This window comes from Oncorhynchus mykiss, chromosome 18 (assembly GCF_057628025.1).
Source record: "Oncorhynchus mykiss isolate SJ-2025 chromosome 18, ASM5762802v1, whole genome shotgun sequence".
Classification (NCBI taxonomy): domain Eukaryota; kingdom Metazoa; phylum Chordata; class Actinopteri; order Salmoniformes; family Salmonidae; genus Oncorhynchus; species Oncorhynchus mykiss.
Window position 1 is genome coordinate 33,673,640 of NC_143039.1, and position 20,150 is coordinate 33,693,789.

General features: G+C 43.6%; 1 protein-coding gene across 2 annotated transcripts in view; it reads right to left on the bottom strand.

The window, feature by feature from the left end:
* The window catches only part of si:ch211-246m6.5 (von Willebrand factor D and EGF domain-containing protein), a 53,555-nt gene extending 39,717 nt beyond the window's left edge, over window positions 1-13,838 (bottom strand). For both annotated transcript variants that reach the window (XM_036952428.2, XM_036952427.2), the window contains exons 1-9: window positions 13,347-13,838; window positions 6,120-6,304; window positions 5,287-5,515; window positions 5,026-5,091; window positions 4,689-4,924; window positions 2,452-2,541; window positions 2,073-2,214; window positions 1,346-1,575; window positions 678-751 (exon numbers count right to left, since the gene is read on the bottom strand). In XM_036952428.2, the coding sequence (XP_036808323.2) occupies window positions 678-751; window positions 1,346-1,575; window positions 2,073-2,214; window positions 2,452-2,541; window positions 4,689-4,924; window positions 5,026-5,091; window positions 5,287-5,515; window positions 6,120-6,304; window positions 13,347-13,446 (1,352 nt within the window). In that variant the 5' untranslated portion in view covers window positions 13,447-13,838. The remainder of the gene's footprint in view (window positions 1-677; window positions 752-1,345; window positions 1,576-2,072; window positions 2,215-2,451; window positions 2,542-4,688; window positions 4,925-5,025; window positions 5,092-5,286; window positions 5,516-6,119; window positions 6,305-13,346) is intronic.
* Between the last annotated feature and the right edge of the window lie 6,312 nt (window positions 13,839-20,150).

Below are 20,150 nucleotides of genomic sequence, written 5' to 3' on the forward strand. Positions count from 1 at the left end.
CAAGTTCAAATAAATGGTAAGACCTACTTTCCAATAATTATCATAGAAAAAAAAAAACCTTTTCAATCTAATCAAGCAAAAAGGGTATTTTGATAATGGGATCTAGAGATTGCATAAGCACGATGAAGGTGAAGCAATTATTTAAAAAATAATTAGGATTTAAAATGTTCTATCTATTTAGAAGGTTACGGACTGGTCCCCTTCGGACCTGTTTGGTCTGAAAAACATTTTTAACATATTTATCTCTGATTAGTGGGTGTTTTTTGCAATGTTTTCAAGTACCAGCTTTGAGAGGATAGTTAATAATAATAATTACAGTAAAGAACTTAATCAGTTAGCAGGAGGTGGAGTGGTGATTTAAATAGCTCTTCTTGATCATTAAAATCGGCCAAAACAAGTAATGTGGGGGAAAATGCATAGTAAATGAGAACAATTTTGAAACACACTGTATTTAAATGTACAAGAAGGTCTATTGGGCGGGGGGGAGAGAATGGGGATGTGAAATCGGAAGTCGGTACTCGTCTCCAAGTCTGTATGTAACACATGAATATATAATAATAATAATATATGCCATTTAGCAGATGCTTTTATCCAAAGTGACATAAATAGTAAATCCAAAGTGATTTACATATGGGTGGTCCTGGGAATCTAACAAGCGACATGCCCCAGTTACCTACCTGCCATCCAACGTAATGATGTGTGGATCAGTCAGAGAGTAGCAGCTTGCAGTGGGAACATCTTGAACTGTGACCTGCAGAGGTATGAGGAACAAAGCTTAGCGTGACCCACTCTGGTCGTGCTGATTAAAGTGTCTGCAACAGCACAGGGCTTTCATGTGCGTGTGCGTGTGCGTTAGTGTCTGAAAAACAGGCCGAAATGCTTTCATGTCTCACTGGCTTAAACACTAAACACAGATGTGGCTAGCCTGACTGCATGACTGAGTGATGACATAACAAAGGGGAAGTCGGAGGTTTAGGAGGACACAACGGGTCTTGCTACATGAGTAATGCTAAGACTTAGTTTAAAAGGAAAGAGTGGAAGCCCACGTAGAAAAGCAGTGTGAGTGATTTGTCGTTGGTTCATAACAGTCTTCTCTTTAACCATGTAAACACTGTGGTGCTATGTCATGCAGACATTTACTGCAGTTCTGTTAGTGTTATAAGCAGCTGTTCTGAGGCTTACAGCTACATCATCTCTCTCTCGGACCTTGAGTGGGTTGGGCTATAGCCCATCCGGAGGCGGGGTTTGCGAAAAAAAAAAGTGAATTAGAATATTCCAAAATTCTAATTCCATTGTAGTGTTGTAATGTGTTCTAATTATATTTCTATGGGTCTCCCGGTCGGACCTTGAGAGGTGTGGGGCTGTATCCCCTCCAGAGGCGCGGTGCGTCAGAGCGTGGCGTGGCGCTGAGTAGGCTGGGGCGGTTGCCGTCGCGGGTGAAGTCTGTGACGGCGGTGAGGGTGAGGCTGGCCCAGGCACACCCCTGTCTCCGGCTGCAGGCTGCAGTAGGCTGCAGCTCCACCTGGCAGGTAGACAGGGCCATGTTGGGGGCCTCCACGCTGGGATCCAGGCTGTCTGGGAGGGCAACAGGACACATAACAGTGTCTGGTTAGTAAATACCCCCACAGAGCTGCAAGACAGATAGCCTGAATATGAAATCAACCCCTAGCCCCTAGATCTGAGAAAGGATTGGATGGGTGTAAACAAACAGGAATTAATCACATGTTGAGTCTTTTGGTTTTAAACCCCTCTGGCATTAGTACAGTAAGCACTGGCTCACACAGTGGGGCTCCCGAGTGGTCTAAGGCACTGCATCTCAGTGCTAGAGGCGTCACTACAGACCCTGGTTTGATTCCAGGCTGTATAACAACCGGCCGTGATTGGGAGTCCCATAGGGCAGCGCACAAGTGGCCCAGCGTCGTCCGGGTTAGGATTTGGCCAGGTTAGGCCGTCATTGTAAATATGAACTTGTTCTTAACTGACTTGCATAGTTAAATTAAGGTTAAATAAAAGAAAGAAAAACAAACACAGAGATGGCATGGTCATGGAAATTAGGCTATTCTAATTCTCACCTGAGTCACGGACACTCAGAGTGAGAGTGACTCCACATGGTCGGCCATGCTCTGTCCCGTAACAAGGGATAGGCACTGTACTGCGAATGGTTACAGCATGCTCTTTTCCGTCCTCCGCAATGTGCAGCACATCTGGAACAAACTGCAGGCAAAGAGAGAGAGAGAGAGAGAGAGAGGGAGCGAGAGTACAGACACAGATTCCTGGTCAGACTGGGCTCAATGTTCATTTAATTTACAGCACGCGATGCAGTTCAGGAGGAGTTTAATGCTCAACAATGGATTATACACAACTTAGAGGTCAACCAACATCCATCCCAGTCTTCAAACACATTCAGAACGATGAGGGTTTTAGTAAATTGCATCAGTCATGATGGTTTACCTTAATTCCAGCGTAGAAGCTCTCACTCTCTTTGGCCAGAGATTGTGTCCGGCTGGAGTTACCCAGTAACGTGGAAACACTACAGGAGAACTGTAAAAAAGAATCCTACGTTAAGAATGACACAAGTAGCTACTATCAAGTGGTCAACTGGCAAGTCAGTGACAAAGCTATCTATGACACAAATGAAACACCATTTTCAATATTTTCCCTTCAAAAAAGCATAAGGCCATAAGAATGGTCTTTCTAATTTGTGTTTGTATGTGTAATTCATCCAAACATTTCACTGAGTCATGTGGCTTGTAGGCTACATGAGCAATGTGCTAGGGCTGGAGTGTGTTTAACTCCATCCTCAGTAAAGTAGTCACCCCTGATCTAGCCCAGCTGTGACATCAGCATGTGTGGAACAGAGCCTGATGAGTGAAGCCAGGCCTGCTTTGTACTGCACAGCTTGTCATGGATACACACAACTAGCATCGCACGTTGTATCCATCCACACATGGCTTCCAATGGCTAATACAGTAATTGCTATCTGAAGTTTCAAGTTGTATTAGTCGTATACAGGATACACATGGTATACACTGTCCAATGAAATGCTTACTTGCAGGTTCCTTCTTGACAATGCAACAACAATAAGAAATAAGAAAATATAAGAATACGAACATAAACTAAATGGCTGAGTAGAATAGAATAAACATTTAAGCATAAGTATAATACAGGAAGGCGCAATTTATAGTCCAACATTTACACGTGTATTGGGGAGGGGTGTATTTGGGGGCAACTGTTTAAATAGTGCAGTATTAACAATAGTAAATAATAATAATGTGTGTGTAGGATAACAGTTGGAGGTCAGGAGTCTGAAACCTTTGGAGTTGGCACTAGTGTGAGGCAAAGGTGTGTGCTTGCGGTGGTCCTATTCAATGTCTTCCTCCTGTGTGTCACAACACTCCTGCACGGGCCAAATTTCCTAAGCCGCCTTAGGAAGTAGAGGCGCTGTTGCGCTCTCTTGACAACAGGGGTGATGTTGGTCCATGTGAATTCATCTGTGGTGCGGACACTGAGGAACTTAAAAATGCTGACTCTCTCTACTGCAGTCCCGCTGATGTGGATAGGGCATGTTCCCTCTACTTCCTAAAGTAAACAATCAACTCCTTTGTTTTGCTGACGTTGAGGGAGAGGTTGTTTTCCTGGCACCACAATGCCAGGTCACTTACCTCCTATCTAGAGGCTGATTCGTCGTTGTTGGTTTTCAGGCCTACAACCGTGGTGTCATCAGCAAACTTAATGATGGAATTGGGATCATGCAAAGCCATGCAGACATGGGTGAACAGGGAGTGCAGCAGAGGGCTGAGGACACACCCTTGGGGGGCCCCTGTGTTAAGAGTCAGTGTGGTGGAGGTGTTGTTGCCAATCCTCACAGCCTGTGGTCTGCCTTTCAGGAAGTCCGTGACCCAGTTGCAAAGGGTAGTGTTCAGACCAAGGGCTCTGAGCTTGGTGATGAACTTGGAGGAAACAATAGTGGTGAATGCTGAACTGTAATCACTGAACAGCATTCTTACATACTTTAGGTGTTCCTCTAGTCCAGATGCCTTAGGGCCGCCTGAATAGCGATGGAAATGGCATCTTCCGTGGATCTGTTGGAGCGGTAGGCAAATTGGAGTGGGTCCAGTGTGCCTGTCATGCTGGCCTTGACGTGGGCCATGACCAGCCTTTCGAAGCACTTTACGATTACAGGGGTGAGTGTGACAGGGCGATAGTCATTTGGCATGTCATCTTGGTTTTCTTGGGCACTGGGACTATGGTGGTCTCCTTTAAGCAAGTGGTGACTACAGCCTGTGACAGGGACAGGTTGAAGATATCTAATATCTGCGTTAGAAGAAGAGGCTCAATGCCACATACCAATTGCAAAGAAAGCATTTGATGGGAATCATGTGAAAGAGTCCTCATAGCAATTAAAAGTAAGAAAGACCAACCCTAAACTGAGACTGATGTATTCCTCTACCCTTCCTGACCTCCTTTCTCTTCCTTGACAATCTGACACACCTCCTTCTATTCTTTTTTTCTACGTTGAACCCCAGTCAGAAAGGTCAAGAGGTCAACAGGATCCATCCATTGGTTAAGCCACCAAAGATGGTCAACCCCCAATCCCCCATCACACAAACGCATGCATGTAAGCTCACACACACACACACACGTAACACACACACATCCACATACACACGTCTGGTAGGCATTATTACCGTCTCCCCCAGTCTGAAGTGGACTCCGTCCATCTCCACCAATGAGAAGGTCTCCATGATAGAATCTTTCCTGATCTCCACCTTCATATTGGATGCCAGGTGTCGGGCCCAGACCACCAGATAGCCCAAGGGGAGTCCCGAGGTCTTCACCCCACTGAAGGTGCATCGCAGGTGGACACTGCTGCCCACCAGCTCTGGGATGATCACAGGCTTGTAGGATAATGCAGGGAGACTTGCTGAGGGATGAACAAGAAGCTGATATCAAGGACCACCCAGACATGATTAAATAAAGAATAAATGTGAATAATATTTATTTGAGCTTGTTGTGGTTGTTTACCTTTGCATTGCCCATTGACTTCCACCTCACCCGTGGGGCATAATTTAGGTCCAAATTCTGATATGACTGAAAACGAAAAACACAGTTTTTTAAATTTTATTTCCTCAATTCCACTAAAGGACTTAAAGGCTTTAGATCAGAGTGAACAAATAGAGCAGCAGACATATCTTAAGGCTAATAACAAATTCCAAATTCCAGCGAAGCAGTCACCCATACCTCCATTCACACCAAACTGACAGTGATTCTGTCATTCTAATTCACCTTTGGCACAATATCCCATACACCCCTGGGTGGGCTGCAGGTAGTACAGGAGAAACTCCCCACAGTTGCGTACTGAGATGGGGATGCGGAAGAGGCAGCAGTCCTTGGTGCTCCCGTGGAAGAACTGCCAGGTGGCACAGGCCGAGAGCTGGCGGACCTCCCCTGGGCGGGGCAATGAGCTATCAGTGAGAGACAGCCACACAGGCGCCTGGGTGCCACATCTGTTCATCTGGAGAGAAGACAATGACCCGTATTTACAAAGCATCTCAGAGTAAGTGCTGATCGAGGATCAGTTTTGCCTTTTAAATTGTAATGGGTATGAGGGGGGACCTGATCCTAGATCAGCATTCCTACTTTGAGATGCTTTGTGAAAAAGCTTCCACCTGTTCTGTAGCTACTCATTATACAGTTTACACTCAACTTTTCACTGTAAAAAAAAAAAACACAATAAGCAAAAACCAAACACAGCTGTATTGAATGAGATCAGTTGTGTGGACTCATTTACATGGAAATGAACTGTGTAATTCATGCCTTGCATTGGTAACTACAGTTGGGATGTTTATAAAGAATCATCTTTATAATTCTCATAATACACCACGCTTTAAATATTGGATGCACAACATGTTCCATTAAGAAAACCACTTGATTAAGGACATTATCTCCTGTAGTGGACAACGTAATTAATGAAAATCCCTTGCACTGTGAAGAGTTAATCATAGTTTTGCCTGTATCATTCATGTGAATGGTAAATAAAAGAGGCCCTAAAATGGAGCCTGGTGGAACCACTTTACACACTAGGGGCAAGACGGCATGGTTTAACAGCTTTAGCTTACTTCCACACAGCTGGTGGGCATCTCTGCAGGCTTGTTGTTAATGCTGAAGCGGTACCATCCTGGGGAGAGGGAGTGATCGCAGATCAGGTCCTGTATAGCAGTGTTCTGCAGGTCACTGGAGTCAAAGTCCACGCTGCGATACGGGTTTCTCAACATGCGGTAACCTCCCGGGTAGCACTCTGGAGCTGGGGGAGGCAGAAGGACAAAGTTCGTAAGAAAACACGTTACATTCACAGGATACATTTAATTTTTTAAGATGAACGTATTTAGAATATAGGAGTCTTTCTGGGTAGTCACTGTGATGTCAACCTGGACTGTGGAGGGAGGAAGGGAGGGAGGGATGGAGGAAGGGAGGGTTGGAGGGAGGGAGTGAGGAAGGGAGGGAGGGAGGGTTGGAAGGAGGGAGGGAGTGAGCAGGGCATGGTACCAAAAAAAGGTAGCAAAATATGTCATCCCAGTGGCTCTATAACTTCAGTCAGTTCCTTAAAGGGGGGAACTAGAGTTAATTTACTGTAACGTTTAGAGGGAGAGATGAGGAGGGTATATTCAAACAGGTAAAAATAACACACATTAATTTACCTAATTCCCCTCCTTTCTAAACTCACCCCTGGAGGGTTAGACAATAAAGCCAGCGATCCATGACAGGTTCTGAACATAGCTCTCAGCTGAAGGCTAAAAATGGAGAGAAAATGACTTTAAAGTCAGACCTCTCACATCCTATGTCCATTCAAGTGTCAAAGAACCTGCACCAATATCACACTTCCCTGTCTGTAAATTGAAAATGGGTCAAAACGACTAGGACTTCAGGATATCAGTCAGAGCTATGACAGAGGGATAGGAAGGCCTTACTGCGTTTCTACCTAATGAAGAGCATACTTTGGAAATCCTACCTAGGTGACAATATTATGAAATGTATGTTGAATGATCAATCACAAAACATGGCATGTAGCACATTTCTTACAGTACCCCCAAATGACGTTACATATTTCGCATCATTTGGATGCGGCAACAGTCTGCCCCCCTGGGCTAATGATGAAGGTTTGTCCTGGGGTGAGAGTTCCCTAGAGACTATTTATGAGGTTACCTCCCTACCGCGCTGTAAACTCTGTTAAAGGCCAATTTGACTAGGTTTTACCCAACAGCAACAGCCTCTCCTTTCCTCTCCTCTGGAAAACATGGCTGTTTGGAAAACCTTTGACCTTAGTGCTTGGAGAGAATTAGTTCCCAGACACAGACACAGACGAGGTGTAAAGCTTCCAGACAAGGTGTGTGTATGCAGAGAGATAGAGGATTTGTAAATACAACACATTTGGACGGCAAAGAAATATAATACACATTTTCAGTGCGGCCCTCCGGACCTTGTTGAAGACTAAATGTGGCAAAATGAGTTAGACACCCCTGCTGTATGGAGTAACTTGGTTGGATGGAATTTGGTATTTGGTATTTTATTAGGATCCCCATTAGATATTGCAAAAGTAGCAGCTACTCTTCCTGGGGTCCACACAAAACATGAAACATGACATAATACAGAACATCAATAGACAGCTCAAGGATAGAATCACATATATATTTTTTAAAGGCACATGTACTGCAGCCTACATATCAATACATACACACAAACTATCTAGGTCAAATATGGGAGAGGCGTTGTGCCGTGAGGTGTTGCTTTATCTGTTTTTTTTAAACCAGGTTTGCTGTTTATTTGAGCAATATGAGATGGAAGGAAGTTCCATGCAATAAGGGCTCTATATAATACTGTACTTGAATTTGTATGGGGACTGGGAAAAGACCCCTAGTGGCGTGTCTGGTAGGGTAAGTGTATGTGTCAGAGCTGTGTGTAAGTTGACTGTGCAAAAAATGTGGGATTTCCAACACATTAACGTTTCTTATAAAATGAAGTGATGCAGTCAGTCTCTTCTCAACTCTTAGCTAAGAGAGACTGGCATGCATAGTATTTATATCAGCCCTCTGATTACAATGAAGAGAAAAATGTGCCTCTCTCTTCTGTGCCAGGTGCAGCTTAACTAGGTCTTTCCTTGAAGCACTGGACCACATGACTGGACAATAATCAAGATTAGACAAAACTAGTGCCTGCAGAACTTGCTTTTTGGAGTGTGGTGTCAAAAACTCAGAGCACCTCTTTATTACGGACAAACCTCTCCCCATCTTTGTAACCATTAAATCTATATATTTTGACCATGACACTTTACAATCTAAGATAATGCCAACTAATTTAGTCTCCCCAACTTGTTCAAAAGCCACAATATTCATTACCAGATTAAGCTGAGGTCTAGAACTTAAGGAATGATTTGTACCAAATACAATGCTCTTAGTTTTAGAGATGTTCAGGACCAGTTTATTACTGGCCACCCATTCCAAAACAGACTGCAACTCTTTGTTAAGGGTTTCCGTGACTTCATTAGCTGTGGTTGCTGATGCATATATGGGTGAATCATCATCATACATGGACACATGCTTTGTTTAATACCAGTGGCAGGTCATTGGCAAAAATAGAAAAGAGGGCCTAGAGAGCTGCCCTGCGGTACACCACACTTTGAGTTCTATTAGATAAATAGCTCTGAATCTACAATATGGCAGAGGTTGAAAAGCCATAACACAAAAGCTAAGACTTCATCTAAAATGGCACCCTTTTCCCTACATAGTGCAATACTTTTGACCAGAGCCCTACAGACACGTGCATTATATAGAGAATAGGGTGCCATTTTAGACATAGAGTGGGTGACACACAACAACAGGCTCCCCATCATGATCTGACCTATGACCCCAACCATGGTGCTGCTAGTGAAAGAATGCTTTGTTGTCTCATGAAGAGATGGCCATCAGAGTCCATTCTCAGGGCAGTTGTTTAGTGGTTTAACTCTCTGGCTACACACACACATGCACAAATGCACACACACATACAGGCACACGCACACATGTGCGCACTCACCAACACACACGCCGTGCTGTGGTGAACTGAAGGGTCAGGGCCCATTCTTTGATTTATTTGTTGTGACAACTCTGCTGAAGGAGCAAATTGGATGTGGGAGAGGAGAAACACCAAGGAACTAGTGCTTACTTCCCCTAATGGTATAAATCTACTAGTCCCCTGCACTGTATAACCCAATTACTCAAAACCTTTGAGTAAACCCGTTGCACTTAAAAGGATACTTCAGAATTGTGGCAATGAGGCCCTTTATTAACTTCCCCAGAGTAAGATGAACTCGTGGATACCATTTTTTATGTCTCTGCGTACAGGCAGTTTGAAGGAAGTTGCTGACTTGCGGTAGTGCAATTGCTAACTAGCGCTAGCATAATTACTGGAAGTCTATGGTATCTGATAGCAGATCCACATAAGTCCATGGTATCTGCTAGCAGATACACATAGACTTCCAGTCATTACTTGACACAGAGTCAATTTAAATGGTATTTACATGTTCATCTAACTCTGGGGAAGTATATAAAGGGCCTCATTGCCAAAATCCCAAAGTATCCCTTTAATATACAGTGGGGCAAAAACGTATTTAGTCAGCCACCAATTGTGCAAGTTCTCCCACTTAAAAAGATGAGAGAGGCCTGTAAAAAAAAAATCCAGAAAATCACATTGTAGGATTTTTTATGAATTTATTTGCAAATTATGGTGGAAAATAAGTATTTGGTCAATAACAAAAGTTTATCTCAATACTTTGTTATATACCCTTTGTTGGCAATGACAGAGGTCAAGCGTTTTCTGTAAGTCTTCACAAGGTTTTCACACACTGTTGCTGGTATTTTGGCCCATTCCTCCATGCAGATCTCCTCTAGAGCAGTGATGTTTTGGGGCTGTTGCTGGGCAACACGGACTTTCAACTCCCTCCAAAGATTTTCTATGGGGTTGAGATCTGGAGACTGGCTAGGCCACTCCAGGACCTTGAAATGCGAATTACGAAGCCACTCCTTCGTTGCCCGGGAGGTGTGTTTGCGATCATTGTCATGCTGAAAGACCCAGCCACGTTTCATCTTCAATGCCCTTGCTGATGGAAGGAGGTTTTCACTCAAAATCTCACGATACATGGCCCCATTCATTCTTTCCTTTACACGGATCAGTCGTCCTGGTCCCTTTACAGAAAAACAGCCCCAAAGCATGATGTTTCCACCCCCATGCTTCACAGTAGGTATGGTGTTCTTTGGATGCAACTCAGCATTCTTTGTCCTCCAAACACGATGAGTTGAGTTTTTACCAAAATGTTCTATTTTGGTTTCATCTGATCATATGACATTCTCCCAATCTTCCAAATGCTCTCTAGCAAACTTCAAACGGGCCTGCACATGTACTGGCTTAAGCAGAGGGACACGTCTGGCACTGCAGGATTAGAGTCCCTTGCGGCATAGTGTGTTACTGATGGTAGGCTTTGTTTGTTTGGTCCCAGCTCTCTGTAGGTCATTCACTAGGTCCCCCCCGTGTGGTTTTGGGATTTTTGCTCACCGTTCTTGTGATCATTTTGACCCCACGGGGTGAGATCTTGCGTGGAGCCCCAGATCGAGGGAGATTATCAGTGGTCTCGTATGTCTTCCATTTCCTAACAATTGCTCCCACAGTTGATTTCTTCAAACCAAGCTGCTTACCTATTGCAGATTCAGTCTTCCAAGCCTGGTGCAGGTCTACAATTTTGTTTCTGGTGTCCTTTGACAGCTCTTTGGTCTTGGCCATAGTGGAGTTTGGAGTGTGACTGTTTGAGGTTGTGGACAGGTGTCTTTTATACTGATAACAAGTTCAAACAGGTGCCATTAATACAGGTAACAAGTGGAGGACAGAGGAGCCTCTTAAAGAAGAAGTTACAGGTCTGTGAGAGCCAGAAATCTTGCTTGTTTGTAGGTGACCAAATACTTATTTTCCACAATAATTTGCAAATAAATTAATAAAAAAATCCTACAATGTAATTTTCTGGATTTTTTTTCTCATTTTGTCTGTCATTGAAGTGTACCTATGATGGAAATTACAGGCCTCTCTCATCCTTTTAAGTGGGAGAACTTACAATTGGTGGCTGACTAAATACTTTTTTGCCACACTGTATTGAACTTCAGTCGTCTCAGGCCAGTGGCACAATATGTTAATTTATGGTTAGATCAGAACTTCCGTTATAATAATTGGCCTGTACAGAGAATTAAGTCAAAACCACAAGTCCAAATTAGTGTGAAACCAAATCCAAACTGGCCTCCCTTGGGGGCATTTTGCTGCAGCAGGACAAACCACAGTTGAGGTCAGCTCAATGCTGATTGGCCAATTTTTTATATATTTTTTTTATCAGCTTGAACATTTTGAGTAATGCCCCCACAAAGCCACTTCTCTAATATAATTTCCCAGTGTGCCTTGCCTTTTTGAGTGAATTGTAGAGTTACCACCCATGACTGTATTTGTTAGTGACAGAGACATAGCTGCTGAATTCATTCATTTTCAGTCCTGTGGCCTTCACCAAGTGAGTTCCTAGGCAAATGTTATCATTATAATTTAACTCTATTCAGTATGAATCTCATATGGCCTTATTTTTTACCCTAATACAGTGGCCTGAAACTCATGGTTTATAGGCCACATCAGGCCTGCAAGTAGGGTTGCAAAATTCCAGTAACTTTCCCAAAAATCCCAGATTTTCAAAAAATCCTGGATGAAGGATTTCCAGGAATCTCCCAACCCAAAGTTCTGGAAAACCTCTGAAATTTACCAGAGTTTTGCAACCCTACCTGCAAGTCACATTATGCTGGTTTGCAAAGTGATGTGTAATTCCTATTGGAATCCAGCCAGAGTTAGGATATCCAACAGTTAAAATTTTTATTCACCCACAAACTGCATTCATAATGACTGCCAGGGTTAGGAACAGTGTGAGGAAACTACCTAAGCCATTTAAACTGAAATAACCATTTCAGTAACGTGTGCAAAAAAAATCTAATTAAATTGCATGTGTAGCATACGATTATTTCATCAATCACTTAATGTCCATGCAAAAACACAAAAATCTACCTCCAGTAGTGCATGCTAAGGAAAAAAAAACATTTGTTGTCATAACTTCTTAAAAAAATATCAGTACCGCACAAACAATTTAAACAATAATGATTTTTAATTTACTTTGGGTTCAATTTACTAGATGTTTTTGAGTAAAAAATGCCTTGGGGCTTACAGTGTTGGGGAGAAAACGTCCAACTCCAAGTCTACAATTGTCTATGTTTAAAATCCCATTCATTACATCTACTGTATGTGCTGTCTGTTCTGTACTGTCCCACATAGGCTATATTTACAACTCTGTATTGACATTGTTTTAATGTTGTATTACTGGTAACATGGTTAGAATCCTGTAAAGCTGCCCACGACAAAACTCCTTATGCATATCTACTTATCTACTTGTTGGCTGGTGGTGAGTGACAGGTATGCACGGCTTTAGAACTAGACACCAAATGACACAGCCACACAACCTCTAATTGTGTCCTCCTCAGCAACTGGCCACAGTGCCAAGTTCTCCAGCAGCTTGCATTTCTAAAACACTTAGGCCTACAGTATTATGCATTATATACAACTTACATTATAGGCCTACTGTAAGGTGTTGAGAAAGAGACCTAAGCAACACAGTGCCAAGTTCTCCAGCTGGTTGTATTTCTAGATCACTTATAATAATAGAGAGTCCAGTGCATCATTATGTAAGGTGTCAAAGCACAACACTTGCCATAGACCTATACAGAGCTATACCACTCTATACTATGATTGTTTAACAGTATTTAATTTATAAGTAGAACAACAAAAGGCTGGTTCAGGTACCAAGGGAGACATTTGTTCCACCTCCCCCAAAAGCAATCCAGACTGTAACTGTATGTAAGGCTATAATGATTTTCAGCCCTGCTATATTGTCTGCGGATGTGTCCAATAAACTGCTGCTTTCTTACCATATGGTCCATACCGCCATGCCTTAAATCTGATGCAGCTGTCTGACAATGGAAAAGTTTGGGAAAATGTTCTGGTCCTCTCAAGTCTTATCTGTGAATTTTTGTTATTAAAAAGTATCTGGAGGAGTGAAAGAACACTGACAATACACTTTGTTATATTCCCTGGATCATAATAAATCATCAAACTGCAAAGCTCTCATCAGTCAACAATTGTGCGCTAAACTAAATTGTGATATCTTCCTTTTTTATTAAGGGCAATAGTCGAGGCATTCACGTCTTACTGTATTTTTTAAAAACGTTATGATTTATTCGACTTACCTAACTGGGCAAGCGCTCTCAACTGCATCAAACAGAGAAACACAATGCGCAGATATCCCGGGACTGACGCCTGTGAGAGGCTGCAAACTACGCAATCCATAGTAGCGGTTCACAATTTCACCGAAGGAAAATATGCCACAAATTTTCACAGATATTAGATCCCATTTGAGAATCTTCGAAAGTTTTCCAAATGTTCTTGAGTGACGAAATAGTTATCGTTTAGTTGTTTCGGAGCATCGGTTCAGAACCGTGGCTCCTCAGATTGTTTTAAAGGTTGAATCCGTGGGTAGTTTTAGAACGTTCTTTTCTTTTCAACCAACTTTTCCAATCAAGACACAACAAGTTGCTCAGTCTTACAAGGAGGAGGGAGGACAGCACATCCCGCCTTCAAGTCTCCATACTACCCCCTGGGGTGTAGGTGGACCCTCTTGAAGAATCCATACTGTAACAATAGTCTTTGGCAAATTCAACTCCTCCTTGACCAACAGGGACAAAAGCCTCACATATTTTTTGTGGGATATCTACACTTTTTTTCGTGAATAGAAAAGTTATTACGGTTATACTATAATATACAAAATTATAATTTACCAATTTATGACATTAGCTCAATGATCATTCAAATCGTGTAAATTGAATCCAGCTTGTTGGTGTGATCTCAAAACTGATTTAGCCCACTGAGCTAAAGCCTAGACGTTCGTTCTGGGAATTAACATAAGTCTTGGGAACTATTTCCACATGCTCCTTTTTCCATCTGATTTAGAATGCTACAGCTATGTTGTTTATTCTCACCCTGACTGACCAACCAATAACACTGTAATCCCCTAAATGTATGTGAGTAGAATAAGCCCTCTGCCGCCTGGAGAGAGAGATAGGGTCATCGCACTGTCGATGCTGTGCCACAGAATGTGGCTCTGTCCCAATTTAAAGTTATTGCTTTGTCCAGATGCCATCTATTAGACTTGGCTTGCCCTCATTCTAGCCTGCTCTGGAAGTAGAGCTGGGGCTCTGCTGAATGGCATGGCCCTGCTACGGTCCTGCAGTGGCTCTGTATTCTCCCAGCCTCCCCTAGACAGATGCCCTGGATTAATGATTGGAGACAGTGTCCTGGAGTGCTCTAGGAGTCACTGCGCAGCCAACGAAGCACTCATGTATGCCGGTGCCAGGATGGGTTCTGCTGTCCCACACGGTCTCTGTCCAGTAAACGTAGAACAAATACAGTATGGAGGGAAAGGGGTTGGAGACATACTGAAGGGCAGGTGCCTCCCTCTTCTTCTATCTGCCTCAAATCCAATTCCACAGACAGACTACCATGAGTCTGAAGTTGTGTCCTGGCGGTCTTCCTTAGCCAGATGCTACATGCCCTGTCTTAAGGGTGACAAGCTGGAAGGCAGGTGCCAACTTCCGCTCCTGTCTGCCTCTGGATGACCCAGGCCTGGATGGAAACAGGACGAAAACATGGTTGGCCTACCTGAATCAGAATGTATTTTTTTGTTGAAAATTTTTGTTTTTGTTTGTTGGCGCAGTGGTTTAAGGCGTTGTATTGCAGTGCTAGGGGCTCACTACAGACCCGGTTCGATCCCAGGCTGTGTCACATCCGTCCACGTCCGGGAGACCCATGAGGCGGCGCACAGTTTTTGACCGGCCAGGATGTCCTTGTCCTATCGCGCTCGAGTGACTCCTTGTGACTTTGGTCGCCAGCTGTACTGTGTTTCCTCCGACATATTGGTGTGGCATACAGGCTAGGCGAGCAGTGTGTCAAGAAGCAGTGCGGCTTGGAGGGGAACGCATGGCTCTCGGGCTTCGCCTCTCCCGAGTCCATACGGGAGTTGCAGCGGTGGGACAAGATTGTAACTACCAATTGGAAATTGGGGAGAAAAATGATTGTTTGTTAAGAAATGCGACCCAGGAGTCACCCTCCTATCTGTCTCACCCAGGCCTGGATTCTACAGCTCTACAATGAGTCAGACTATATACCTAACAGCCTATCTACCATGGGTCGTCCCAAATGGCACCCTATTCCCTACATAGTGCACTACTTTTGACCAGGGCACATAGGGCTCAGGTCAAAAGTAGTGCACTATATAGGAAATAAGAGGCCATTTGAGACACAAGCCTTGAGTCAGACGTTGTGTATGTGACGCTGATGTGAGCAGGTCATTGGGTCAAAGACGAGATGAAGGCTAATAGAAAGTTTACTGTCCTGGAGCAGGCTTTACTGGGATTGCTGCTAATCTTTACTACTCTTGCTGTATGTGAACTTCACAAGTCTGGTAATACTCACTGCTGCTGTTGTGGAATTGAGTCCGCCAGTGAGGATGGAATAAATGGATTACAAACTTATGTTTTTGAATAATGGGTTAATTGAAGCAGTGTTCAACATGGTCTGATACAGTGGTGGAAAAAGTACCAAATTGTCATACTTGAGTAAAAGTCAAATCAAATCAAATCAAATTTTTATTTGTCACATACACATGGTTAGCAGATGTTAATGCGAGTGTAGCGAAATGCTTGTGCTTCTAGTTCCGACAATGCAGTAATAACCAACAAGTAATCTAACTAACAATTCCAAAACTACTGTCTTATACACAGTGTAAGGGGATAAAGAATATGTACATAAAGATATATGAATGAGTGATGGTACGGAGCAGCATAGGCAGGATACAGTAGATGGTATCGAGTACAGTATATACATGAGGTGAGTATGTAAACATAGTGGCATAGTTAAAGTGGCTAGTGATACATGTATTACATAAGAATGCAGTCGATGATATAGAGTACAGTATATACGTATGCATATGAGATGAATAATGTAGGGTAAGTAACATTATATAAGGTAGCATTGTTTAAAGTGGCTAGTGATATATTTACATCATTTCCCATCAATTCCCATTATTAAAGTGGCTGGAGTTGAGTCAGTGTCAGTGTCAGTGTGTTGGCAGCAGCCACTCAATGTTAGTGGTGGCTGTTTAACAGTCTGATGGCCTTGAGATAGAAGCTGTTTTTCAGTCTCTCGGTCCCAGCTTTGATGCACCTGTACTGACCTCGCCTTCTGGATGATAGCGGGGTGAACAGGCAGTGGCTCGGGTGGTTGATGTCCTTGATGATCTTTATGGCCTTCCTGTAACATCGGGTGGTGTAGGTGTCCTGGAGGGCAGGTAGTTTGCCCCCGGTGATGCGTTGTGCAGACCTCACTACCCTCTGGAGAGCCTTACGGTTGTGGGCGGAGCAGTTGCCGTACCAGGCGGTGATACAGCCCGCCAGGATGCTCTCGATTGTGCATCTGTAGAAGTTTGTGAGTGCTTTTGGTGACAAACCACATTTCTTCAGCCTCCTGAGGTTGAAGAGGCGCTGCTGCGCCTTCTTCACAATGCTGCCTGTGTGAGTGGACCAATTCAGTTTGTCTGTGATGTGTATGCCGAGGAACTTAAAACTTGCTACCCTCTCCACTACTGTTCCATCGATGTGGATAGGGGGGTGTTCCCTCTGCTGTTTCCTGAAGTCCACAATCATCTCCTTAGTTTTGTTGACGTTGAGTGTGAGGTTATTTTCCTGACACCACACTCCGAGGGCCCTCACCTCCTCCCTGTAGGCCGTCTCGTCGTTGTTGGTAATCAAGCCTACCACTGTTGTGTCGTCCGCAAACTTGATGATTGAGTTGGAGGCGTGGGTGAACAGGGAGTACAGGAGAGGGCTCAGAACGCACCCTTGTGGGGCCCCAGTGTTGAGGATCAGCGGGGTGGAGATGTTGTTGCCTACACTCACCACCTGGGGGCGGCCCGTCAGGAAGTCCAGTACCCAGTTGCACAGGGCGGGGTCGAGACCCAGGGTCTCGAGCTTGATGACGAGCTTGGAGGGTACTATGGTGTTGAATGCCGAGCTGTAGTCGATGAACAGCATTCTCACATAGGTATTCCTCTTGTCCAGATGGGTTAGGGCAGTGTGCAGTGTGTTTGAGATTGCATCGTCTGTGGACCTATTTGGGCGGTAAGCAAATTGGAGTGGGTCTAGGGTGTCGGGTAGGGTGGAGGTGATATGGTCCTTGACTAGTCTCTCAAAGCACTTCATGATGACGGAAGTGAGTGCTACGGGGCGGTAGTCATTTAGCTCAGTTACCTTAGCTTTCTTGGGAACAGGAACAATGGTGGCCCTCTTGAAGCATGTGGGAACAGCAGACTGGTATAGGGATTGATTGAATATGTCCGTAAACACACCGGAGACAAAGTAGAATCTCAATTCAACGGCTCAGACACAAGAGGCATGTGGCAGGGTCTACAGTCAATCACGGACTACAAGAAGAAATCCAGCCCAGTCACGGACCAGGATGTCCTGCTCCCAGGCAGACTAAATAACTTTTTTGCCCGCTTTGAGGACAATACAGTGCCACTGACACGGCCTGCAACCAAAACATAGTAAAAATAAAGTAAAGATACCTTGAATAGAAAATGACTCAGGTGAAAGTGAAAATCAACCAGTAAAATACTACTTGAGTAAAAGTCTAAAAGTACTTGGTCTTAAATATACTTAAGTATCAAAAGTAAATATAATTGCGAAAACATAAGTATCAAAAGTAAACGTATAAATCATTTCACTTATATTAAGCAAACCAGACGGCACACTTTTCTTGTTTTTTTTAATTTACAGATAGCCAGGGGCACACACCAACATTCATAATTTACAAACTAAGATTTGTGTTTAGGGAGTCCGCCAGATAAGAGCTAGTAGGGATGACCAGGGATGGTCTCTTGATAAGTGTGTGAATTTGACCATTTTCCTGTCAAAATGTCAGAGAAAATGTATGGAGTAAAAAGTACATTATTTTATTTCGGAATGTAGTGGAGTAAAAGTAAAAGTAGTCAAACATATTAATTGTAAAGTAAAGTACAGATACCCCCCAAAAACTACTTAAGTAGTACTTTAAAGTATTTTTCCTTAAGCACTTTACACCACTGGTCTTATAGTAGGTTATATGGACTTATAGTAAAAGTAAATACTGTTCTTTCAATGACATAGACTAATCAGGTGAATTCAAATAAAATACAATAAAGTGTATTTGTCACATACACGTGTTTAGCAGATGTTATTCTGGGTATAGCGAAATGCTTGTGTTTCTAGCTCCATCAGTGCCGTAATATCTAACAAGTACTATCTAACAATTTCACAACACAACACACAATACATACAACTCTAAAGTAAAGGGATGGAATTAAGAATATATAAACATTTGGGTGTGCAGTGTCAGAGCATCATAGTCTAAAATGTAGTAGAATATCATAGAATACAGTATATACATATCAAATAAGTAATGCAAAATATGTAAACATTATTAAAAGTGACTAGTGTTCTATTATTAAAGTGGCCAGTGATTTCAAGTCTATGTGTATGGGGCAGCAGCCTCTAATGTGCTAGTGATGGTGTTTACCAGTCTGATGGCCTTGCTGTTTTTCAGTCTCTCGGTCCCAGCCTTGATGCACCTGTACTGACCTCGCCTTCTGAATGATAGTGGGGTAAACAGGCAGTGGCTCGGTTAGTTGGTCCTTGATGATCTTTTGACCTTCCTGTGACATCATGACATCACAGCCGGACAGGATGCTCTCAATTGTGCATCTGTAAAAGTTTGTGAGGGTTTTAGGTGCCAAGTCAAATTTCTTCAGCCACCTGAGGTTGAATAGGTGCTGTCTGTGTGGGTGGACCATTTCAGAATTTGAAGCTTTCCACCTTCTCCAGAGCCCTCACCTCCTCCCTGTACGCTGTCTTGTCATTGTTGGTAATCAGGCCTACTACTGTTGTGTTGTCTGCAAAGTTGATGATTGAGTTGGAGGCGTGTGTGGCCACGTAGTCATGGGTGAACCGGGAGTACAGGAGGGGGCTGAGCACGCATCCTTGTGGGTTGCCATAGTGTTGAGGATCAGCGAAGTGGAGGTGTTGTTTCCTACCTTCACCACCTGGGGTTGGCCCATCAGGAAGTCCAGGACTCAGTTGAACAGGGCGGGATACAGACCCAGGGCCTCGTGTTTAATGATGAGCTTGGAGGGATACTATGGTGTTGAATGCTGAGCTATAGTCAATGAACAGCATTCTTACTTCGGTATTCCTCTTGTACAAATGGGATTGGGCAGTGTGCCCTGCAATGGTGATTGCATCATCTGTGGATCTAATGGGGCAGTAAGCAAATTGAAGTGGGTCTAGTGTGTCAGGTAAGGTAGAGATGATATGATCCTTGACTAGTCTCTCAAAGCACATGATGACAGAAGTGAGTGCTACAGGGCGGTAGTCATTTAGTTCAGTTACCTTTGCTTCTTGGGTACAGGAACAATGATGTGGGGACAGCAGACTGGGATAGGGACAAATTGAATATGTCCGTTAACACTCCAGCCAGCTGGTCTGTGCATGCTCTGAGGATGCGGCTAGGGATGCCGTCTGGGTCGGCAGCCTTGCGAGGGTTAACACGCTTAAATGTCTTACGTCGGCCATGGAGAAGAGACCACAGTCCTTGATAGTGGGCTGCGTCAGTGGCTCTGTGTTATCCTCAAAGTGGGCGAAGAAGGTGTTTAGCTTGTCCGGAAGCAAGACATCGTTGCTTCCGGACAACGTCGTTGCTGCCATCTATCCACATGGCTGGTTTTCCCTTTGTAGTCCATGATTGTCTGTAGAGCCTGTCTGAGCTGTTGAATTGCGACTGCACTTTATCTCTACACTGTGACTTTTGCCTGTTTGATTGCCTTATGGAGGGGATAACGATACTGTATTCGGCCATATTCTCAGTCACCTTGCCATTGTTAAATATGATGGTTTGTGCTTTCAGTT